Consider the following 25933-nt stretch of genomic DNA (forward strand, 5'->3'; position numbering starts at 1 on the left):
TTCAATTTTGTACCTTCTGTAGTAGACTTTTTTTTTTTTTTTTTTTTTGAGATGGAGTCTTGTGTAGCCCAGGCTGGAGTACAGTGGCACAATCTCGGCTCACTGCAGCCTGCACCTCCCGGGTTCAAGTGATTCTCATGTTTTGCAGCCTCCTGAGTAGGTGGGACTACAGGCGTGTGCCACCATACCTGGTTAATTTTTGTATTTTTAGTAGAGATGGGGTTTCACCATGTTGGCCAGGCTGATCTTGAACTCCTGACCTCAAGTGATCTGCCCACCTAGGCCTCCCGAAGAGCTGGGATTACAGGTGTGAGCCACTGCACTCAGCCGTGTATCTTCTGTAGACTCTACCCAAGACCTTGCTCATAACTGATTCCCAGTCAATGTTTGTGGAATTCAATTAAATAATACATTTTCCTGCAAACTAAAACCACAAAGAGATACAATTTCATACTCACTGTGATGGCTATAATCTAAAACAGACAATAAATACTGGTGAGGATGTGAAGACACAGGAAACCACATACATTGCTGGTAGGAATGTAAAATGATGCACCATTTTGGAAGACAATTTGGCAGTTTCTTTAAAAGTTAAACATGCTTACTGTACAATCAAGAAATCTCATTCCTAGGTATATACATGTATACACAAGAGAAATGAAAACATAAACCCACATAGATTGGTATGGTATGAATATATATCGAGTTTATTTATAATAGTGAAAAAGTGAAAACCACTCAAATGTTTATCAACTGACTTAATATTTAAACAAAATACATGACATATCCATACAACAGAATATTCAGCAATAAAAAAGAATGAAGTACTGATACGTGCCACAACATGGATGAACCAAAAAATATTATGCTAAGTGAAAAAAGCCAGATACAAAAGACCATCTATCATAGGATTCCATTTATATGAAATGTCCAGAATAGGTGAATCTATTAAGATAGAAAATAAGTTAGTAGCTGCCTGAGGCTGGTGACGAAAATGGGCAATAACTGTAAATGAACAAGAAGGATCTTATTTGGATGATGAAAATGTCCCCAAACTAGATTATGGTGATGGTTGTACAACTCATAAAAATCATTAAATTACACAAGGAAAATAAGTTGATTTGATGGTATATAAGTTACACCTCAGTAAAGTTGTTTTTAATGAGAGCATTTTCCTAAAATAAACAAACAATAGAAATTATAACCAAAAAGGTGTTTTAAAACATTTAGCTAACTACTGAGAAAGGGAAGATACAGAATGGAGGGAGCAGAGATGGAAGTTAGACTTCTCTGAACACAATTTGTATTTAACTTTTTAAAATTTCCCTTTGGAACAATGTAAATGATCTACATAATGTAAGGTAAAATTGAAAGGAAAAAAGCAACCCCCCAGAACTGAAAGCAAATAAAAACAAATGAACCTTAATTGTGTATTGAATTTCTGGCTTAACAACAACAGAGAGAAATTATTTCAAGTGACTTTAAAATATAGTAATTTGTGGCTGGGCCCAGTGGCTCATGCCTATAATTCCAGCACTTTAGGAGGCTGAGGCAGGAGGATGACTTGAGCCCAGGAATTCAAGATTAGCCTGGGCAATATAGTGAGACCCCCATCTACTTTTTCAAAATAATAAAATAAAATATAATTATTTGCACGTCCTTAGAAAATATACACTAAGGACAAAAAGAACGGCAATGCAATAATAAAATTCTAAGTAATCATACTGCTAACAATAACATTCACATTGTTACTTGGATTCAAATATATTACAAGTAATACATATGACTTTACAGATCTCTGTGTGTGTAGGAAAAGAGTAGGTAACAACATTACTGTTAAGGTCAAGATTTTCAGTATAAGAAAAAAAAAGATAGAAATATAAAGTCAAATAAGTTAAATAAAACCCTGAAATCCTAAATTTGAACTCGAAATATCAGCACAAATTCATGGGCTTTTTCTGTTTGTTTGGTTGGTTTCTTGTTATTGTTGTTGTTTAGAGATAATACAAGTATTGCCTAGCTCTGTCCATAGAAAAAGCCTAGAAATAATAGGCAACTGGCCGGGTGTCGTGGCTCACGCCTGTAATCCAAGCACTTCAAGAAGCCGAGGCAGGTGGATCACCTGAGGTCAGGAGTTTGAGACCAGCCTGGCCAACATGGTGAAACCCTGTCTCTACCAATAATAAAAAAATTAGCTGAGCGTGGTGGCACACACCTGTAATCCCAGCTACTTGGGAGGCTGAGGCAGGAGAATCGGTTGAACCCGGGAGGCAGAGGTTTCGGTAAGCCAAGATGGCATCATTGCACTCCAGCCTGGGCAACAAGAGCAAAACTCTGCCTCAAAAAAAAAAAAAGGAAAGAAAGAAAGAAATAATGGGCAACCTAGGAGCATTCAGACTGTGGTCAATAAATAAAGAACCAGTTCTTAGGAGAAATTGAGAATTTCAGGCCTGGGACAGAAAATATAAAAAAAGAGTCTGGAACACCTCATCACACAAGAAATAAAGGAAATTATCAAAGACCAAAGGAAATTATCAAAGACCACTGTGGTCATGCCAAAGGAGTCAGAGTCAATGTGAAAGCCTCTCTCCAGCCAAAGATGGAGCTATTTGATTTTATTAAGAAGAAGAGTAACTGTATTTGATTGGAACAACATTAAGTCTGTTTAAAAATCCATGAGTCACAGTGGTATTTAAAAAAATGATGGTGAACAAAGAAACTATTATTGGTCACCTTTGGAGAATCTTAGGGAACCAACTAATTATTCTGAAAACTAGTAAATAGAAATAAAATTTTTAAATGCTTCAAAGAAATGTTTTTTCTGGCCAGGCGCGGTGGCTCATGCCTGTAATTCCAGCACTTTGGGAGGCTGAGGGGGGTGGATCACCTGAGGTCGGGAGTTTAAGACCAGCCTGACCAACATGGAGAAACCCCATCTCTACTAAAAATACAAAATTAGTCGGGTGTAGTGGCGCATGCCTGTAATCCTAGCTACTCAGAAGACTGAGGCAGGAGAATCGCTTGAACCCAAGAAGCGGAGGTTGCAGTGAATGGAGACTGTGCCATTGCACTCCAGCCCGGGCAACAAGAGCAAAACAAAATGTTTTTTCCTATTTAAATATTTGTTATGGCCTGGTGCAGTGGCTCACGCCTATAATCCTAGCACTTTGGGAGACCGAGGCAGGTGGATCACCTGAGGTCAGGAGTTCGAGACCAGCCTGGCCAACATGGTGAAACTCCATCTCTACTAAAAACGCATAAATTAGCTGGGCGTGTTGGCAGGTGCCTGTAATCCCAGCTACTTGGGAGGCTGAGGCAGGAGAATAGCTTGAACCTGGGAGGTGGAGGTTGCAGCGAGCCAAGAACACATCATTGTACTCCAGCCTGGGCAAGAAGAGTGAAACTCCGTCAAAAAAAAAAAAAAAAAAAAAGAAGAAGAAGAAATTAATTTAGTTGTAGTAGCTGGGGTGAATAGAGACAGTGAATAAATTCTCCTTACCTCACATCTATGAGACTAACATTGGGCACCCACAGTGAGGGCAGGTTTGTGGCCAAAAAACAAACAAATTTCTCTAAAAACTCCTCTGTTCAGAAGAGTTCCAAAGGGATAACTGTAGTCCTCCATGAAAGCTCAACAAAGTTTCCCATTCTGCCAAGGCACACCTGCCAAGTTCATGTTCCTGGTTATCCCCATGCCCAAAGCTTGCCTGAGGATACTCTGTGGTTCCACAAAAATACATGTTACCACCACACAATCCTAGCCCTATCCATGCTGGTGACTGCCAGCATTGGTTCCAAACTAGAGCCTCAAGAAACAAGCTAAGCACTCAGCTTTTTCTCTCAGGAATTCAGGGACACCTGTTGTTCTATCTTTAACCAGCAGGTAGCGCCAACTCCCCAGCTAGAACGTCACCTTGGCCTCATCCCTGGAGTCAGACCCTGCCTTCTCTTCCCACTAGCTGAAGAAATGCTCCCTCTAATCCATCAGCCTCATGTGCAGCAACTGAGTATCAGAGAGCTATCTGAGAAATAGCTTTGTTTGGTTGACCTAAAAGGGATGTAAAAGAACAGCCTTTTTATAAAAATAGGGCTGTACTTTTCCAAGAGTAATTCAGATCTAAAAAGGATTTGCCTTCTTAGGAAGAGGAAGGCCATGTGACCATGTGAACATTCAAGATGCTCTTGGCTGTGATGGCTGCTGCAAGGTTGTGCTTGCCAGCACACATACAAACCCAGATACTAAAGTATTATAATTAACGAGGCTTGTTTAAAGGTTATGAGATGAGGAAAGGTCTACATTAGAGCAGGATTATGAACCTTCACTCCACCCTTCTAAAGCATCAACACCAACAGCTTTTCTCAACCCTCATATTCTGAGTCCTTCAAGAGCCTCATTTTGATTCAGCTGAGCAAACAGACCTCTAATAATCAGACTGCTGAGGACAGGGCCAAACCACAAATGGGTAAAAAAAAATCCCTCCATTTCATTAAGCAAATAATTAGGAAGTTCTGGGTTTACGATACAACAGCTTGTCTCCAGACCAATCTTAACTTTCCTTTCCAACTCCCATCCACCTTTGTTCACTGCCATATTGAGAGAAGGAAGGCTCAATGCTGTCTGTGCAAGGCAGTGCAACTTTCTAGGCCATGTCCAAATCAAGCAGCAGGAATCCCAAACTTCACATCCCCTACCTGGAAATGCAAAATAATGGTCCAGATCAGACCTAGGGTCAACTTGGGGTTGCCATCTGTGATGTCATCATTGCGAATATTCACTAGTTTCACCTGAAAAAGAAACAAAAGCAAGACTCAGAGAGGACTTTTTGTTTTGATTAAATTTTTGCATCATTTCATTATTAATTTATAGTTAAACTGATTTCTTTTTTGGTGTACAGTTCTATGAGTTTTAACACATGTATAGATTCATGCAACTACCACCACAAAACACTTTCATCACCCCAAAAAGGTCCCTTGTGCTGGCCCCCTCCTTGTAGTTAAACCCAACTCTCACCCCTAATTCCTGACAACCACTGATCTGATCCTGATCCCTTGTTTTGCTTTTTCCAGAGTGCAGCATGCAACATTTTGAAACAGACTTTTTATTTCTCTCAGCATAATGCCCTTGAGATCCCTATCCAAGTTGTTGCATGAATCAACAGTTTGCTCCTTTTGATCGCTGAGTAGTATTCCATTATAGAGATATGCTACTCTTTGTTCACCCATTCATCCACTGAAGGGTATGTGAACTATTTCTAGTTTTTGGCAATTATGAATATTCATGTGCAGGTTTTTGTGTGAGCATAGTAATTTCTTTAGGGTATATTCCTAGGAGTGGGATTGCTGGGTAATATGATATATTATTAGCTTTATAAGAAGTCATCAGCGTGGCTATACCATTTTGCATTCTCACCAGAAAAGCAACCTCACAAGCACAAGGTATTGTGGGTCACTTTTTTATTGCCATCAGGTCCAAGATTTCTCTTTCTTTTTTGCTTTTTTTTTTTTTTTTTTTTTTTTTTTAAGGTTCTGAGAGAGAAAGACAGAAAAGAGAGATGCCTCTCTTCTCTCACCAGTCTTTGGCCTGCTCTCACCTCCATTATCCCATCTTTGTCACAGATATCCACACTGCCATGCCTCCCGCAGCACCTGCTTTACTCCTAAAATCTCATCCCCACAACACAATGTGCCCTGACACACCCTCTCCCCAGGCTGACTTACTGCCCCAGTGTGCTGGGAACTGAGGAATTTCCTGGGATGTGGAACTTTAAAACTGGGAGTGTCCTGGGCAAACCACCCTACTTCTACTTCACCTCTGTTAGCCTCCTCTATCATACCTTCAGAGTCCTGTGACACAGTCTCCTTCAGCTGTCCTCCCTTTATCTCTTCTATTGAACTGAAACTTGTGTGTCTCAAAAGGACCTTCTCAAATGGAAGCCTCATTTCTCCCTTACAATGACATTCATCTGGGCAAGTTCTTTCCCTTTTCTGTATCTTGGTCTCCTCTTCTATAAGGTGGGAGCGGAGTGGAAGTGGGAAAACCTGTCCCCTCCCCAAGAATTCAGTTTTCCTAGTCACCAACAGTCGACAGTTGGTGGGTTACCAGTACCAGCCAAGTCCACATTCCTCAGTCCTACCTCTGTCAGCTTTCCCCTTTCATTGTGAAGTCTACAAACTTTAGCCAAACCACCTTCTAATCTCTGCTAACCTTTTCTCAATGACCTCAGTACCTAGCACCTATTCTCTTTTCCTGCCTCATCATCTACCACCTTTCCTGGAAATTTAGCATTTATATTGATGTCCCAAATGTTACCCTATCTGCACAAATTGCCTGCCTTTTGAATTCTGATGACTTTTATTTTTCCCTACCTTGGCCATCTGCACAGCTACATCTTGGACTTTCCCATTATCAAGAACTGCTCTAGTAATCTCCCTGCCCTTCTTTGAATCCAATGTTCTTACTTGGCCACGTTTTCATTCTATCATAGTAACCAAAGTCACTTTTTGTCCTGATTTAGACTTCTAGCTAATCAATTCTTCTCATAAACCCTGCCCAGTAAGGCCCCCACCCTTTTCCTCTAGCTCCACACACACGCATTTCAATGCTGCTTTCTCCCAGTACCCTAAACATTTCAGCAACCTCCACTTCTCCTACCACCTTTCATTTATCAATTTATTTCAGCAAATATTTATTAAGTGCCAATTGAGGACCATTCATTATGATAGATGAAGGTAAAATGTTAAAATCTTATTCCCCATCCTCACAGAGCCTACAATGCATTGGAGCAAACAGAGAAACAACAACAAAGTAAGAAATGTTATATCAGAAGTAAATTGTTATGACAGCAAACAGAATTTTCTAAGTTAATAAGAATTACTGATAAGAGTGACAAAAATGAACTGACTCCAAAAATATGCATACCATTTAATGTCATGTTGACCCTGTTGTTGCTTGGCAACCCTAGATATCCCAAATATTTTCCATACGGCTCACTCTAAGCAGATGAACTCTTTGACTCCCTCATCCATCTTCTTTCTACCACAAACCGTCTCTGTATCTTCACCCCTCCCTCTGTCATTCTCCTTGTCTCTCAGAAGAAGAGATGTTTTTCTTTTCTTTTTCAAAGATGGCCACACCAGTTGTGCTCTGCTTCTCATCCATCAATCCCTGGATTTGGTTCCCTCAGTTAGGAAGCAAAGGAGGAAGGGTGCTGTATAGGAAGCAGCATGGATAGTGGAAGGTGCACTAAACTGCATGTCAGAAGGCCTGAGTTAAAGTCCCAGCTTTGCTCTGACTTGTGATTTGAGACAGGTCATTTACCTGTCCGGGTCTCAGTCTCTTTATCTATAAGAAGAAACTGGACTAGTATAATGTTAAGGTATCTTCTTGGTGAAACGTTCTATGACTACTAATACTCCTCCTCATGCTCATTTTCAATCTTACTCTCTTCATTGGCTCCTCTTCCTATGTCTAAAAATGGGTTGTTGTCTTCCTCATCTACGGAAGGAAAAACTTATTTCTCCCTTCATGTATCTAGGTCTACTATACTCTAAATATCTTTCTCCTGTATTAAACTGCTCACTTAAGTTATCAATGCTTAACAACTTAGACTTTTTCTCAGATCTGATGTGGCATTCAACAATCCACACCACCCCCTTATCTCATTTTCACTGTGATATACCAATTTGGTCCTCTCTCTTCCTGGATGCTACACCTCTTTTCCATCTCTTTTCTAGTTTATTTTTCATCTTCATTTTGACCCCCACCTAAAGTGGGTCCACAAAATTCCATCTTTATCATCATGTTCTTCTCTGTGAACATTCTTCCTCTCAAGGAGGTCACAAATTCTGTGTAAGGAGTACTGAATGATTTCTCTAACCAGAATACAATTGCTCGCTAGCAAGTTAAGACTCAGAACTGGGTCAATCAGATTTAGCATTTACTGAGAGCTTACAAGGGGCACTAAAAACATCTCTAAATAGGGCCCCAATGCCAACACAGCCTGGAAGAATGGGGAAGGCATGTGATGGTCTTACCTGTCGCTGCTTTAGGAAGTCCAGGGCAATCTGCACATTCTGCAGCCTATGAAAACGCATCCTGCCCTTCTCCCGGGGCTGCAAACAAGCAAACAAAAGGGATGTTAACTCTGGCTACACAATTTAACCATACAGACCCTTTCTCTTTTATTTCAAGGACTAAAGGACCACACAAGAATTCCTCACAGTAGAAGCCAGGCGTGGGAGCATTACATAAAGCACCCCCTAAGACCAGGCCTGTACGTGTTTCGACCAGGCTCTCTGAGGTCCCCAAAATGCCTTGTGTACCACTACGCATCTCACAAACACAGAATACTGTTTGACCACTAATGCTGAATCAATGCCACAGCTTCTGTTCAGGTTCATCTGCAGCCACATGTGGCAGAACTCGATTCTGGATGTGAGGTTAATGGGAACAGACTTTGGCTCTACGGCTCCTAAAATCACAGTTAAATGCTATCGTAGAAACAGGGTGGAGTGTCCTAATTACATATTGCACAGTAGTAGATGGAGTCAGCCTTATTACAAACATGGCAAAAGGAGCTCAAGATAGCCAATTTTTGGCCAAGTGCAGTGGCTCACACCTATAATCCCAACACTTTGGGAGGCTGAGGCAAGAGGACTGCTTGAGCCCAGGAGTTCGAGACAAGCCTGGCCAACGTGGTGAAACCCCATCTCTTCATTGGCTCCTCAAAAATTAGCCGGGCATGGTGGCACATGCCTGTAATCCCAGCTACTTGGGAGGCTGAAGCACAAGAATCGCTTAAACCCAGGAGGTCGAAGTTGCAGTGAGCCAAGATCATGTACTGTACTCCAGCCTGGGAGATGGAGTGAGACTCTACCTCAAAAAAAAAAAAAAAAAAAAAAAAAAAAAACCAGGTAGCTGATTTTTAACCATAGGAAATGAGAAGTTACATATGCTCAAGAAACAAGTGAAAAAATCCAAAATGGGAGGCAAAAATTAGGAAGTAACCAGTTTCCCAGGAACATAGCTGTCACTGAAGGGCACCCTTTACCTCAGCATGAAATACCCAGAGCAAACAAAACTTTGATGGTGTAGGGCTGTCAACATAATTACTATGCCAGTCACTCAATCCCAGACGTCATACAACCCATTGGAGAGAAGCCCATCTCTATCCAGTGCCTCTGGTACCCTGTCCAAGGCTCAACTATTACCAGTCGGAAAGTGAATGCAGTCTCTTTGCCTACTGAGTATCGCAGAAAGGGATATCTACCCCTAGAACATTTTCTTCTGCTTACTTTCTAATGTTGCTTTTATTTTACTAAAATTTGGACTGAAATATCACTCTCACTATGTTATATCCACTTTTTTGTAAGTGTCAAATTGGCACTAATTAAAGGCTGATAAAATATAAGGTAGCTCTGTTGCGGGTGTCTACACAGAGAAAAACATTGCTCCAAATTAAAATGGGCAAAAAGTAGCCTAAACACGGAGAGATAAAGATGGAAGCATCTTCTGGGCACTCTCCAACACTTCTAAGCAACACTTCTCAAATAGGAGAATCTGTACACAGAGATGTCAAGGCCTCTCTGGGCACAGGATAACTTCTTCAGTCAAAGGTTTAAGAAAAATATTTTTAGTAAGAACCTTTTCTCAGTCATTTCAGCTAAACTAATTGTGAATATGGCTAGAAGATAATAGTGCCTGTAAAATGGAAGATTCTAAGGCAATGAGAAGGGAGACAAAAGGTATTTTAAAAATGATTTTAAGAGGACAGAGAATGAGGATATTGCCTAATTCTTGTTTCTGGAAAAAGATTTTGGACTATAATTTAGGACCTGCAGGCAGAACGTACTCCTCTTATAATCTAATCTTTACTCATATGTACCCCCCACCAAAAATAAATACCCTAAGAACATGCAAGTTAAATCTCTGTCCTCTATAGCAACTAGACATTATTGAGCAAAGCCAGAGTATCTCCATGCAGTGAGTTTGCAAACAGGCTGTTTTGAAAACAAATGACAGGGTGTATGATGAGAACCTAGAGGCCAGAGAGGCGGAGAGTACCAGTTAGTCTGGACTGTGGAGCTGTGAGCAATTAATTGTCATGCTGTCAACTAAATTTTCCACAATTCTGCAATCTGGACTCAGAAAACACAACAAGGCCACCAGAAACCTATGGATCTCCAGGTCAGAAGGGAACTTGACACCTCCAAAAACCATTATTCTTTTTGTGCCAACCCTTCTCAGCTAAGAAAAACAATTCCCAGTCCACAAGCATCTAACAGTGACAAAAGGCACAATTAATTTTAACTACTTTCTTTGGGACCCAAATTCCCAGGTGAAATGAGAAGGTGGCAAATGGTAAAACTGAACTACTTGGAGACCTTGAGAACCTCAGACTCTCTGATGGCCCTGCAGTGCCAGCAGTGCCAGCTGGGATGCTGGCATCCCCAGGAGGACCTACTACATCATCATCATCTTCCTCCTCCTGCTCCTCGTTGTTTGTATGGCGCCAGGAGGGCATGCTCACCAGACGGAGGGTCTTCAGCCCTGCTGGCTCCTTTGGCCACCAACCAAGGCAAAGACACAACAGAGGAACAAGAAATTCACAACAAAAAGATGGAAAGGAAATGAATGCAACATTTAAAAAAAAAGGAAAAACAAATATGAAAATACCCTCCCACCTCTGAAAAAGATATAAAACTAAATCAAAATCAGAGCAGATGGTTACATTGAACACTTCTTATGATGAAACACATCTTCAATTCTCCTTGGCCTCCTACCCTCTCTGCTTTTCTAAGTCAACTATGGGAAAAAACATGGTGAGAATAACTGTCAGAGAGATATCTGGATGGTTTTTTTGGTGAAGAGATGATATCTTATCAGTATCTCCACAAACACCTAAAGGTTTTCAAAGGTTAGGAAATTAGATTGAAGTAGTTTCAACTTATTACATAAGCAATACAACCAAAGGAGATCACTTTTCAATAGCAAATCATTACAAATTCATTAAATGTACCAGACACATTGCCCAAAATATAACTTTGTGAGTGGTGAAGAATAAAGTCCAGCACAATGCAAGTAAAATTCTGATTACTTATTAGATTTCTAAATGTGAGCCAGAGAGCAAGAACTAGAAATTAAATGTGCCGGCTATGCTAATAAAAGCTTCTGTCAATTTTAGGCCATTAAAAAATATATAATTAATTCTACTGCAAGGCAAAAAAAAGATACAAAACCAAAACAAAGGGCCCAGGGGAAGCCAAGCCCCAGTCCTAGAAGGAGCTGAATATCACTTAAGCAGTAAAACCAAATGTGCCAAATTCTGTTACTTAAACACAACCAACAATGACTAAGAAAGGCAGGAAGCGGGCTGGTCTTCACAGACTACTTGAGCTATACATCTCTTCAGTTCTCTATTTCTCCACAGATATTTCCAGTATTCAACCCTGGACTTTTCTAAATGAAAATTATGTTGTCTATGGCATGAGAGAAAGAATATGAACCACATGGAATCACCTGCTCCCATTAGGCTCAAATATAGAAAACAGTAGGCCTACAAGTGGGTGATTTCCATCCCTGAAAGCAAGTAGAAGAACTATCATTTGGCAAGACAAGAAGCTCAGACAGGATTTGCCCTCAGATATGTAGGTGTTTCCCATAATCAATGTTAAAACATTTTGGGAAGAAGCAGGCATATTAATTATTCAAGGAGCCCAGATGTTCTATATCCAGGGCTACGCTCAGACAACAACTTTGGCAGCTCTCCAAATCTGTGAGACTCAATGAATCACAGAAGGGAGAAAGTGAGATGATTTGGAAAAAAATAACTTCAAACACCTGGGCTTTTAAATGTAAACTTCATATCTTTAGCTAAATTTTATGAATACATAAAATTTAAAAAATTCATAATAGATTGGAAAATGAGAGGCATCTCTACAGACTAGAGCTCTAGGAAGAAAAATATACCTAATTTAAAAAAACCTTTAAACATGAATCTACTGTTTCTGAAATATTAGTATCTAGAAAATAAAGAAAAAGTAATGCAAAAATATGCAGATATAAAAAGGAATATAACTAATTCCTCACTTCATCAAGAAATAAGAACATACAATACATCAATTTAAATGATATAATTTGTAAATTCTGAATTAGAAATAAAGTCCACTAACATTTCCTTCTACTTCTTCCTCCCACCTAATAGATGAAGCAGTGATGGCTGCTGCCCTCACACTCAACGAGATGGACAAATATGTCATTTGTGGGGCTACCATATGAGGTCATTCATTAGGAGAAGCTCACCAGTTTGATGCCTGAGAGGACCTCCAACAGAGAGATCAGGTTATGGCCATCCCGCAGATCTTCATAAAGATCATTGATGTGCTTGCGGACCTGTGAATGAGAGTGAAACAGACAGATTTTTATTTGATATTGAATTATTATACTATCCACATAAAAATCTCTGGTTCTAGGTAAACACAAATTAAAGAATTTAAAAGTGGAAGAACAATTAAATAATAAAATTCAGAAAGCTTCAGATTGGAGTAAAATACATGTGAAATGATAATACTTTACCAGAAATGTGTGTGTTTTTAAAATTGATTCCAGATCTATTACACACTCTAACCAACATGCAACAATGTCGTAGAAAGTTTGGACAAGAAGATGAGGAGTCTTAATTATCCTGAGACTCCTCAGGAATTACTATTAGCCAAAATGTAATAGCATGGCAAATGATGGGTAGATGAGTCCAGCCAGAGGCAGAAAAGCCCTCCAGAGTGCTGCAAAAGAAACTAAATGCTAGGTACCCAATGTTTCCTGGGGTGTACTTCTAATTTAACCCTGCTCTTACCAAATGTTTCTAATAGTGAATTTGAGAATAATTTTCTTTGTGGGAAATTTGAATTAACTTTAAAATTGAAACTATGGAAAAACAGATCTCACTTTGGGAGAAAATATGGTTAATACCAAACACGGTACTAAATGTTTAATATGTTATCCATCTCTCACATCTCTAAGGTAAGTATTATTATCATTTCTATTTTACACGTGCGGAAATAAGGCACAAAGAGGTTAAGTAACTTGCCCGAGGTCACCAAGTGGAAAAACTGGCCTCAGTTTGGTCTGATTACTATGCTTTATAATCAGCCATCATCTCATTTTATTTATTTAATCCAAACAACTACCTTGTGAAGTAAAAGAAACGAAGGAAGCTAAGGTTCTGAGATGTTATGGTCACTTAGCTATAAGTTAAGTGGCAATCGGATTTCTGATTCAGTCCCAGTCTAGTAAGAACTTCATTAAGTGATACTCATTGCCAGGTGCAGTGGCTTGTGCCTGCAATCCCAGTACGTTAGGAGGCCAAGGCAGGAGGATCCCTCGACCCTAGGAGTTTGAGACGAGCCTAGCAGTTCAAGATCAGCCTAGGCAACGTGGGGAGACCGCTTCTCTACAAAAAAAAAAAAGGCCAGGCATGGTGGTTTCTGCCTATGGTCCCAGCTACTCAGGAAGCTGAGGTGGGAGGATTACTTGAGCCCAGGAAATCAAGGCTGCAGTGAGCTATGATCACAGTGAGCTATACTCCAGCATAGGCGACAGAACAAGACCCTGTCTCAAAAAAAAAAAAAAGGTGAGTTCACAACACAGAATGGGAAGGCTTGCAGAAATCATAAGGAAGACTGATTTTTAATATATTAATTTTCCAGACACCATTAGAAAGGGCTACTTTCAGAAGTAGTAGAATTTCGGTTACTATAATTTTTTGAGTAGAGGCTGGGATTTGGAGATTTTTACATTTGAGTGGAAAACTAAAGTCCTTTCCAATAATAATATTCAAAGTAGCTCTGAAAGTAGAGGGGGAGGCCAGGTGCAGTGGTTCACACCTGTAATACCAGTGCTTTGGGAGGCTAGGGCAGGAGGACTGCTTGAGCCCAGGAATTCAAGGCTCAAGGCTGCAGTGAGGTATCATCGCACTAGTGCACTCAAGCCTGAGTGACAAACCAAGACCCTTTTGTAATGAGGGGTTTCTTTTTTAACCCTGTCTCCAAAAAATAAAAAAGGAAAAAAAGGAAAAAGAAACAAAGTAGGATAAGAATGGAAACTGGACAAGATAAAGAATGGAAACATCTGCAAAGACTTCCTTGAAGAAATAGGACTTGGAGAATTAGCAAATGTTTTAGTAGAAAGAAGATGGAAAAACCACATAAGACTAGGCACAGAGATGGACATATGCAAGGTATGTGTGTTTATTTGTATGTGTGTAAAGAAATAAGAAGGTGACAGGTACATTATACAACTGGGGAAGATGGTTCATGATGAACTGGAACATAGTTTTAAAAACTGAAAGAATATATATATTTTTTGAGACGGAGTCTTGGTCTGTCACTAGGCTGGAGTGCAGTGGCACAATCTCGGCTCACTGCAACCTCTGCCTTCTGGGTTCAAGTGATTCTCCTGCCTCAACCTCCTGAGTAGCTGGGATTACAGGTGCGCACCACCACACCCAGCTAAGTTTTGTATTTTTAGTACAGATGGGGTTTCACCATGTTGGCCTCAATCTCCTGACCTCGTGATCCGCCTGCCTCGGCCTCCCAAAGTGCTGGGATTACAGGCGTAAGCCACTGCGCCCGGCCCACTCTTGTAAGTTTAATCTGCAATATTAACATTTTCTTCATCACTAAGTCTAAACAATAAACAAAACAAGACATCTAACTCAGAGTTGTAGAATTTGCTGATTTCCATGATGTAAATATTCCCAATACAACCAATTTCAAGCTACTAATATAATATCACTAAATGCAATGTTGGGAAGAAATGTACAGTAGCACACCATTATGTATAGTATTTCCATCACAGAGACACAACAGACATAACCTCAAGAGCACAGACAATACTAACATGCAGCAAAATAATTATGAAATGAACAGCTTTGAGAATTTATGTTTATTTTAAATATAATTTATTTAATTGTATGTTTACATAGTTTAATTTTTAATAATAGCTGTGGCTGGGCACAGTGGCTCACATTTGTAATCCCAGCACTTTGGGAGGCTGAGGCGGGAGGATCACCTGAGGTCAAGAGTTCGAGACCAGCCTGGCCAACATGGTGAAACCCCATCTCTACTAAAAATGCAAAAATTAGCCGGGCATGGTGGTATGTGCCTGTAATCCCAGCTACTCAGGAGGCTGAGACAGGAGAATCCCTTGAACCTCAGAGGCAGAGGTTGCAGTGAGCCAAGATCACGCCACTGCACTCCAGCTTGGGCAACAGAGCAAGACTCAGTCTCAAAAAAAAAAAAAAAAAAGAAGCTGTGTTTAGCAACCAGCTCACAAAATTGCTGAAAATTTAACATTTGGCTCTCATGAGTCCATAAGCTGGCTCTAGCACACCAGGGGCTCCAAGATTTCAAAACCCCTCCCTCTCACACCTGTAATCTCAGCACTCTGGGAGGCGGAGGCAGGTGGATCACCTGAGGTCAGGAGTTCGAGACCAGTCTGGCCAACATGGTGAAACCCCGTCTCTACCAAAAATACAAAAAACTAGCTGGGTGTGGTCATGGGCGCCTGTAATCCCAGCTACTCAGAAGGCTGAGGCAGGAGAATCGCTTGAACCCAGGAGGCAGAGGTTGCAGTGAGCCAAGATCACACCACTGTACTCCAGCCTGGGCAATAAGAGTGAAACTTTGTCTCAAAAACAAAAGCAAAAACCCCTCCCTCAAATAGATCCAAGGTTTCAAGCTTGTAGTGTGGAACAACAGTAGTGCACCATTAACAGAAATAGGTAGGTCATGAGGTTTGTTAAAAAGGCAGTGGATTTGACAAATTCAATTTTAAATATGTTGAATTTAAAATGGCAGCAAAGGAGTTGCAAATGGAAATGTTCTTGAAGCAGCTGGAAATACCAGAATTCAGTTTGGATCAGCTGAGAACTTAAGTTTAGATGTCACATGCACAGAGGTGCTAGCTAAAGACACGGGAAACGGGCTTTCTGGATTAGGAGTAAGATAGAAGAGCAGAGTGCTAAGGACTGAGCCTTAGGGAATAGCCAAAATTAGAAGGCAGGAGATGGAAAAGCAATCAACAAAGGACAGAAGAAAAAGACAAAACAAAACAGTAACAGTGAAAGAGGTAAGCAAAAATGTGAGAAGTGTAATCAAGATAGGAATGATCACCGGTATCAAATACTACAGCGGAAGTCAAGGAGGATAAGGACTAAGAAAGTTTTTTAACTTTCCTACAAATAAAGTGCTTTTGTGAGACTATTTCTCAAGAGAGTAGTAGAGTGAAAATCAGATTATAATTAATGGTAGGTTTTTTAAAAAGTCAGAAAATATTACATACTTGACATTAAGGATTAAGAAGAGAAGGGACAACTAAGTTAAATGAGGGATTTATTTTTGATAGATAAGATCTGAACATAGGGAATAAAAATCAGGTGAGCACATTGAACGAATAAATAAATAAATGAATAAATATTGATTGACTGATTGAGACACAGTCTTGCCATGTTGCCCAGGCTGGTCTCAAACTCCTGGCCACAAACAATCCTCCCACTTCAGCCTCCCAAAGTGTTGAGATTACAGGCGTGAGCTACCACTCCCAGCCTGAATAAATATTTAAATAAATTGTGGTTGCTAGGCGCAGTTTGGGAGGCCGAGGCTGGGAGATTACCTGAGGTTGGGAGTTTGAGACAAGCCTGGCCAACATGACAAAACCCCGTCTCCACTAAAAATACAAAAAAGTTGTGCATGGTGGCACATGCCTGTAGTCCCAGCTACTCAGGAGGCTGAGGCATGAGAATCGCACAGGCGGAGGTTGCAGCGAGCCAGGATCACACCACTGCATTCCAGCCTGGGCAACAGAGCAAGACTCCACCTCAAAAATAATAATAATAATAATAAACAAATTGCAGTTGGTCTTGAGGACCAAGTGAGGTCATCTTATCAACAGATATTAAACACCACAGAGTACTGAAAAGACAAAGGAGGCAACTTGAAATGTAAAGTTAATTTCACACTAAGGCCCTAATGTCTCTTTCTCAAAATTTTGATTATGTGTTATACCTGTGATAGCAAAACTTGTATATATTATAAGAAATTTAGATGAGAACTAGCTTATTATGCCTTCTCAATCTTTGTCTGACTACAGTAACCAAATAACTATAAAAATAAAACTATTGGCCAGGCACAGTGGCTCATCCCTATTATCCCATCACTTTGGGAGGTCGAGGCAGGTAGATCACCTGAGATCAGGAGTTGGAGACCACCCTGACCAACAAGGTGAAACCCCCTCTCTACTAAAAATACAAAAATTGGCAGGACGTGGTGGCTCATGCCTGTAATTCCAGCACTTTGGGAAGTGGAGGCGGATGGATCACCTGAGGTCAGGAGTTTGAGACCAGCCTGGCGAATATGGCAAAACCTTGTCTCTACTAAAAATACAAAAATTAGCTGGGTGTGGTGGCATGCGCCTATAATCCTAGCTATTGGGGAGGCTGAGGTAGGAGAATTCACTTGAACCCAGGAGGCGCAGGTGGCAGTGAGCCAAGATGGCGCCACTGCACTTCAGCCTGGGCAACAGAGTGAGACTCGGTCTCAAAAAAAAAAAAAAAAAAATATTGGCCGGGTGTGGTGGCTCACATCTGTACTCCTAGCACTTTGGGCGGCCAAGGGGGGTAGATCATGAGGTCAGGAGTTGGAGATCGGCCTGGCCAACATAGTGAAACCCTGTCTCTACTAAAAATACAAAAAATTAGCTGGGTGTGGTGGTGGGCACCTGTAATCCCAGCTACTTAGGAGGCTAAGACAGGAAAATCACTTGAACCTGAGAGGCAGAGGTTGCATCGAGCCGAGATCATGACACTGCACTCCAATTTGGGCTACAGTGCACGACTCCATCTCAAAAAATAAATAAATAAAAATACAAAACTTAGCCGGGTATGGTGAGGCACTCCTTACATTCTAGCTACTCAGGAGGCTGAGACAGGAGAACTGCTTGAACTCAGGAGGGAGAGGTTGCAGTGAGCCGAGATTGTGCCACTGCACTCCGCCCTGGGCAACAGAGTGAGACTCTGTCCCCTGCAAAAAAAGTTTTTAATAAAAAATAAATAGAGCTATTGAAGAGATACAGAGAGAGGTAATGGGAGAGGAGAATGCAAAGAGATTTTTTTTTTCCCTTGCCTGGAAAATTGTCAACAACAGAAAACAACAGTTTGTTTCTAAAGCATACTAGACACAGCTCTACCTAAAGAAGGGTAAAGAATTAGCTAACATTTACTGGGTGCTTCTGTGTCAGGAATTTTTCAGACACAGAGATAGGATTTGGAGGGCTCAATTAACATCCCCCAATCACACATCTACTAAATTGCCAGGCTGATCAAATCCAGATCTATCTCATCCTAAAATCCTCATCTCTTCTGCTCATACTAGTTTGCCTGTGAAGTTTTCCACAAATCTCTTAGGAAAATGACCAGTGAACTAAGCAACAAAATTTCAGAAGGCCAGGTACGGTGGCTCAAGCATGTTATTGAGCACTTTGGGAAGATTATTTGAGCCCAGGAGTTTGAGACCAGTTGGGGCAACACAGTGAGACTCCATCTCAACAAAAAATTTTACAAGTTAGCCAGGTGTGGTGGTGCATGCCTATAGTCCCAGCTATTCAGGAGTCTAAGGTGGGAGGGTTGCTTGAGCCCAGCTGACTGAAGCTGCAGGGAGCTATTATCACACCACTGCACTCCAGCCTGGGCAACAGAGTGAGATCCTGTCTCAAAAAAAGAAAAAGTTTTAAAAGCACCCAACTGAAACAAGACTGTTCAAGAATCATCCATATGGATGCTTCTTTCTAACAAATAATTATAATGTTCTGTCAATAAATGAGTAAAAAACTGCAATTATTCAGGACCTTGCCTGTTTGCACACTCTGAGAAAATCATTGTCAAAATTAGTAAATGTCTCCAACGAAGATATATAAATGGCTAATAAACACCTGAAAAGATGTTCAACATCATTAGTCATAAGGAAAATATAAATCAAAACTGCAGTGATTCACGCTCTCTAGGATGTCTATACTATAAAATACAGTTAATAAGCGTTAGCAAAAATGCAGAGAAACTAGAACCCTCATCCACTGCTGGTGGAGATGTAAAACGGTGCACTTGCTTTAGAAGATAATGTGATGGTTACTAACACGTTAAACACAAGTTACCATATGATCCACCAGTTGTGCACCTAGGTATGTAATTAAAGAGAACTGAAAATATATGTCCAGACAAAAACTTGTAAATGAATGTTCATAGAGACAGGGGTTGCGGGGGCAAGATGGTGTCTCAGTACATTACCCAGGCTGGTCTCAAACTCCTGGCCTCAATAGATCCTCTCACCTCAGCCTCCCAAGGTGTTGGGATTACAGGTGTGGGCCACTGTCCCTGGCCATAAAGTTTTTTTTTGTTTGTTTGTTTCTTTTTTTTTTTTTTGGAGATAGGGTCTCACTTCCATCGCCCAGGCTACAGTGCAGTGGCACGATCACAGCTCACTGTAGCCTCGACTTCCTGGGCTCAGGTGATCCTCTCACCTCAGTCTCCCAAGGCACACACAACCACGCCTGGCTAGATTTTTCTATTCTTTATAGAGATGGGGTTTTGCCATGTTGCCCAAGCTAGTCTCGAACTCCTGGCCTCAAGCTGCCAGCCTCAGCCTCCTGAAGTGCTGGGATTACAGGCTTGATCCATCACACCCAGCCATAAAGTGATTTCTTAAAATTAGTGAAAAATTAGATTTTGAGAGACCAAGTCCAATCCTCCCCAATGCCCAAGCATTAATAAGCCAAGGAGGGCTCTGCTGTCTGCCTTTTTTTTTTTTTTTTTTTTTTGAGACAGAGTCTCACTCTGTTGCTCAGGCTGGTGTGCAGTGGTGCAATATCAGCTCACTACAATATCTGCCTCCTGGGTTCAAGTGAATCTCCTGCCTCAGCCTCCCGAGTAGCTGGGACTAAAGGCACACACCGGTATGCCCAGCTAATTTTTTTGTATCTTTAATAGAGACAAGGTTTCGCCATGTTGGCCAGGCTGGTCTTGAACTCCTTGCCTCAAGTGATCCACCCACCTCAGCCTCCCAAAGTGCTGGGATTACAGGCATGAGTCACTGCACCCGGCCTCCATTTTTTAAAGATTAACTTAAAGCTATGAAAAAATAAACAGCTTTCCTCAATTTCTGAGTGGCTTTAACAAAGGGAATAAATTACACTTCAGTGCTTGGAATCCTAATCTGAGCTCAAAGGGACTTTAAAGATTACTGAACTCTAATACCTTTAGTTTACAGATGAGAAAACCATTGCCTAGAGAAGCTAAATAACTTGTGTAAGATCATTTAGCTGGAAAGTATCAAAGCTGAGCCTAGAACATTGTCCCCTGACTCCCCTAACAAGGCTTCTATGATGCTTGGAGGGTCAAAACGACAGATTATCAACAATTTTAAATAATAAGAGTACCCTCCTCCCCACCATACATCCATACATACACAAAAAAGACCAAGGGTTGTCACATAGTATCCTTTTTTTTTTTTTTTTTTTTTTTGAGATTGAGTCTCGCTCTGTCACCCAGGCTGGAGTACGGTGGTGTGATCTCAGCTCACTAAAACCTCTGCCTCCCGGGTTCAAGCAATTCTTTTGCCTCAGCCTCCCAAATAGCTGGTATTATAGGCATGCGTCACCACACCCAGCTAATTTTTGCATTTTTAGTAGAGACGGGGTTTCACCATGTCGGTAAGGCTGGTCTCGAACACCTGACGTCAAGTGATCCGCCCACCTTGGCCTCCCAAAGTGCTGATATTACAGGTGTGAGCCACTGCGCCTGGCCTCATAGTATTGACACCTGCCAAAAACTTGATCTAGAAACCTTTCCTCTAAACAATTAAAAGGAAATGTAAGCAGCCCAATTTCCTTGACTCAGACTATGTTGAAGAGCAATATATAGGTCAGAGGAGAAAGTTTTAAAGAGAAAAGCATGTTATTTACTCTCTCCTACACTTATTAAAAGATACAGGGAAAGGGAAAGTGAGCCTAGTAATTTCAGAAAGATTTCTGAATGGCAAATCTCCAAACTGTAAAAACTGAAACCCATATTGATTCATTGGCCAAATCTGTCTTCAAGGAAAAGCCCAACACTAAAAAAAAAAAAAAAAGATTATAGTTGTCCTAGACTTCTTTACTCTGGAAAGAACTATGCTTAAATGCAGGGAATAAAAGTAGCAGCTGGGAATCCCTGTTTGAGAGCGGGGGTGGGAGGGGAACAAAGTGTGAGGTTCTTTGCATGTAAGAATTTTTATCGTATCTCTGTTTTGAGAATTCCCTAAATTGTAAGGAATCTAACAGTGGTACTGGTCAACACGGATTAACAGCTTCTCTAAGAATGTGGATGATTCTAAAATCCACAGGCTGGGCCCGGTGGTTCATGCCTGTAATCCCAGCACTTTGGGAGGCCAAGGTGGGCGGATCACCTGAGGTCAGGAATTCAAGACCAGCCTGACCAACATGAAGAAACCCCATCTCTACTAAAAACACAAAATTAGCCAGGCGTGGTGGTACATGCCTGTAATCCCAGCTACTTGGGAGGCTGAGGCAGGAGAATCGCTTGAACCCGGGTGGCAGAAGTTGCAGTGAGCCAAGATCGCGCCATTGCACGCCAGCCTGGGCAAAGAGCAAAACTCCGTCTCAAAAAAATAAAATAAAATCCACAAAAGGTAGCTTTACTTTCATAGGCAGGCACTTAAGCATAGGGAATAGAAAATACAGAGTAAAGCCCAAGTCCAAATGTAGGCCCAAATGTAGGCCTGACAAGCATTTAGAGTGAAATTAAGCCCTAAAAAAATCAGGTCCAGGCAAAGACAGCCACAAACCACTATCATATAGTCACACATAGGCAACAAAGGCAACACTCCTTTCCTCAGCATCTAACCAGCACTACACTTTGTCAGTTTCTTAAACTACACTGCCAGTCTCATTCTGATATTTCCCACAGACATGAATAAGCAAAAAGGTATGAAGTTCCACCCAGTGATTAGGGAGTCAGTGAATTGACTCATGTGGCCAAAACAGAGGCTGTATAGGAGAGAATACCTGGAATCAGTGCTACCCTGTATTCAACTAGAGAGTCTCAAACAGAAATAGAGAAATTTTAAGTGGGCCAGGTGTGGTGGCTCACGCCTGTAATCCTAGCACTTGGGGAGGCCAAAGCAGGAAGATTCCTTGAGCACAGGAGTTTGAGACCAGCCTAGGGAACATAGGGAGACCTTGTCTCTTGAAACAGAAAGACAGAAAGAAAGACGGATGGACGGACGGATGGACAGATGGAAGGAAGGAAGGAAGGAAGGAAGGAAGGAGGGAGGGAGAAAGGGAAGGAGGGAGGGAAGGAAGGAAGGAAGGAAGGAAAGAAGGAAGGAGGGAAGGAAGAAGGGAAGGGTTGTCAGTGTCACTAAAAATTTGAAAACGTTTGCTGGTATATATGGAAATTTTATCTAAAATTCCAGGAAAGCCAGGGGCTTCTAGATTGCATATACAAAAATGGAAAGAACTGCTCTATCTGCTAGATTAAATATTGGGCTTTTCCTTTGTAACTACTAACCCCTGAAGTCAACAGGAACTGACCAGAAAAGCATTTTTCTCCCTCCTAAGGAGCTCATACATACTTTCATGTTCTCTTTAGGGGAATACACTTAATCAGCTACCAGCACCCAGAGATACAGCATAGATAATTTAAATAAGACCTCATTTAGAAACCTAGATTTCTCTTTTTGATGGTTCTGGTATATAAGCAGAACTCTTATATATGTATGTTTACATTCTAAATTAGGTTGTTTATTTCAGATGCTTACATCTTTAACAAATCTCTTTTAAGATTGGATCAGAAGTGTTCTCAATAAGGAATAATTAATTTGCTTATCCCAAAGTAAGCTGTTTCCCAAAAGGTTACCAGGGAATCCAAGAGATTTCAAGATCAACTAAATCTAGAAGTTGGGAGACCTGGTTTGTGGTTTTATTTATTTATTTATTTGAGACAGAGTCTTGCTCTGTCACCCATGCTGGAGTGCAGTGGCACAATCTCAGCTCACTGCAACCTCCACCTCCCGGGTTCAATCGACTCTCCTGCCTCAGCCTCCCAAAATAGCTGGGATTACAGGCGCCAGCCACCACACCCAGCTAATTTTTGTATTTTTAGTAGAGATGGGGTTTCACCATGTTGGCCTGGCTGGTCTTGAACTCCTGACCTCAAGTGATCCACCCCCCTCAGTCTCCCAGAGTGGTGGGATTACAGGCATGAACCACCATGCCAGGCCACCTGGTTGGTTTTGTCCTTACGTTGGTCTACCTGCCGAAGATGACATTAATCTGGGGTGTACTTGGGAAGCAAAGCAAAGGATGCTTGAGTTGCAAAAAACAAATCTCAATCCCTAATTCTCAGCCCAAAATTCAAATAATTCCAATTTAGAGCAATAACTCTGAATAGCAGTGAATCTCTCTCTGAAATATCCCAAGATAAGCAAATGTTGTTGAAACTGTAAGGCTGGGGGCCTGAGAAGAGATGAAAAATAGCCAAGGATTTAAGTAAAGCTTTGGCTGGCCTCCAGTTTCTAACAATGCTATGATGTGTTCCTCTAGCTTCTCCCTCCCTGAGCCTCCTGTCATCACACAGCACTGAGGCAGAGGTCCAACAGGCAGCATCAGCGACAGACAGGCAGCAAGAAGCCAGAGCACTGGAATTCAACTACAAAGTTCAGGGGACAAGCTCAAGGCAGGATTGATTCAGTTCCTCCAACTGTTAGAGACAAGGTATGAAAGAATCAGCTGCCAGCATAGTTAGCAGAAAGAACAAGTAATTTTGATCAGAAGACTCAGGATTGACTGATCCTTAGCTCCATCTCTCACTAGCTGTATCATTTTGGCAAAGTAACTTCACTCCTCTAATTCTCATTTTTCCCTAGCTGTTAAAATTGAGAGGATAAAACACCTTTACTTACTTCAAGGTTATTATATGGATTAAGACAGGTAAGAATGTGCTTCATAAGCTGTAAACACTATTGAAATATTAGTTACTGAAGGTAACAAGTACTTATTGGATACTTCTCATGTGCTATGTGCAGCACTTAACAGAGAAAGTAGCATACTACAATCCAAGTCCTCAATGAGTACTGTAACAGAGAACACCGGTGAGTGAACACACAGGCATCTCTTCAAGGCAGTCTGATAGAGAGATGGAGTTGCAATTGATTTAATCTGAGGAACAGAGGTCAGAATCTCAGGAAGGTGACACTGGAGCTGGGCCTAGAAGGTGAAGTGGGTGATGACCAGGCAGTGGAGGCTGGGACGTGCATTCTAGGGAGAGAAATAAATAAGCAAGGAGGTGTGAAAGTACACAGTGTTTAGGGAGCAGTGAGTTGTCTCATGTGGCTACAGTGCGATACAAAAAACAGAGTGCTTAGAAATGAAGCTGGACAGGTGGGTTGGAAATGCTGCAAAGTGCTCTATGTCATGACAGAATTAGGTGACATCAAACTCTAGAGGCAACTAGTAGCCATAGAAGAAATTTACAAAAGGAAATCACGGTTGGACGCGGTGGCTCACGCCTGTAATCTCATGACTTTGGAAGGCTGAGGCAGGCAGATGACAAGGCCAGGAGCCTGGCCAATACCCAGGAGCCTGGCCAATACGGTGAAACCCTGTCTCTACTAAAAATACAAAAATACAAAAATTAGCCAGGTTTTGGTGGCACACGCCTGTAGTTCCAGCTACTCGGGAGGCTGAGGCAGGAGAGTTGTTTGAACCCAGGAGGCGGAGGTTGCAGTGAGCTGAGATCGCGCCACTGCACTCCAGCCGGACGACAGAGCAAGACTCCATCTCAAAAAAAAAAAAAAAAAGGAAATTATAATTTCTTTTTCTCCTTACTTCTCTCTCTTTCTTCTTTGTCCTAACACTATAAATAGTAAGACACAATATTTGCCCTCAGGTGGTGATATAGCTGAAAGATACACCATGTATATAAACACTCTGCATGCTTTAACAAAAGCACATAAGGAGTACAGTCAGGGGCACAAAGAAAGGGTAGTCAGTTCCACATCAGAGAGTCAGGAAAATACTTATTGAAGAGGTGTTAAGTTGGTGTTATCCAGGCAGAACAAACTTGGGGAAGGTATTCCAAGCACAGGGAGTAGAATGAACAAAGATACAGAGTCATAAAATAGCATGGCACACAGTTCAGCAAGAGCTCAAGTTATGAGGGAAACTTGGTGCTATGAGCCTGGAAAGGTAGGCAGCAACCAAAGCCAGTTCTGCATGGGTTAAAAGCACGGTTTCTAGACTAGGTTGCCTGAATTTTAAAATTTCAGTTCTGCCTTTTTCTAGCAGCATGACCTTGAACTAATTACTTACCCTCTCTAAGTAATTTATAAAATGGGGATATTAACAGAACCCACAGCATAAGATCACTGAAGGATTAAATGAAATAATCCATGTAAAGGACTTAGTATATAGAATGTCCAATTTAGACTAGGCATGGTAGCTCATGACTGTAATTCCAAGACACTGGGAGGCCAAGGCAGGAGGATTGCTTGAGGTCAGAAGTACAAGACAAGCCTGGGCAACATACCAAGACCCCATCTCTACAAACACACATACACAAATTAGCCAGGCACAGTGGCACGTGCCTATAAACCTAGCTATTTGGGAGGCTGTGGTGGGAGGATCACTTGAGCCCAGGAGTTGGAGGCTGTAGTGAGCTATGATTGTACCACTACACTCTAGCCTGGTAACAGAGCAAACCCTGTCACACACAGACATAGAGAATATGTCTGATTTACAGGAAGTCTTCAAGATACTATTACTACCATTGTTATGATAGAAAACTTTATTAGGAAACTATTATAATGGTCAAGGCAACAGACACAGAGG

General features: G+C 41.3%; 1 protein-coding gene across 10 annotated transcripts in view; it reads right to left on the reverse strand.

Annotated features, from left to right (window-relative positions):
- The window catches only part of MACF1 (microtubule actin crosslinking factor 1), a 404957-nt gene that overhangs the window by 227896 nt on the left and 151128 nt on the right, over window positions 1-25933 (reverse strand). For all 10 annotated transcript variants that reach the window (XM_073007458.1, XM_073007449.1, XM_073007456.1 and 7 more), the window contains exons 3-5: window positions 12302-12391; window positions 8035-8112; window positions 4693-4785 (exon numbers count right to left, since the gene is read on the reverse strand). In XM_073007458.1, coding sequence (XP_072863559.1) covers window positions 4693-4785; window positions 8035-8112; window positions 12302-12391 — 261 coding nt within the window. The remainder of the gene's footprint in view (window positions 1-4692; window positions 4786-8034; window positions 8113-12301; window positions 12392-25933) is intronic.

The sequence above is a fragment of the Chlorocebus sabaeus genome, chromosome 20 (genome assembly GCF_047675955.1).
Source record: "Chlorocebus sabaeus isolate Y175 chromosome 20, mChlSab1.0.hap1, whole genome shotgun sequence".
Taxonomy (NCBI): domain Eukaryota; kingdom Metazoa; phylum Chordata; class Mammalia; order Primates; family Cercopithecidae; genus Chlorocebus; species Chlorocebus sabaeus.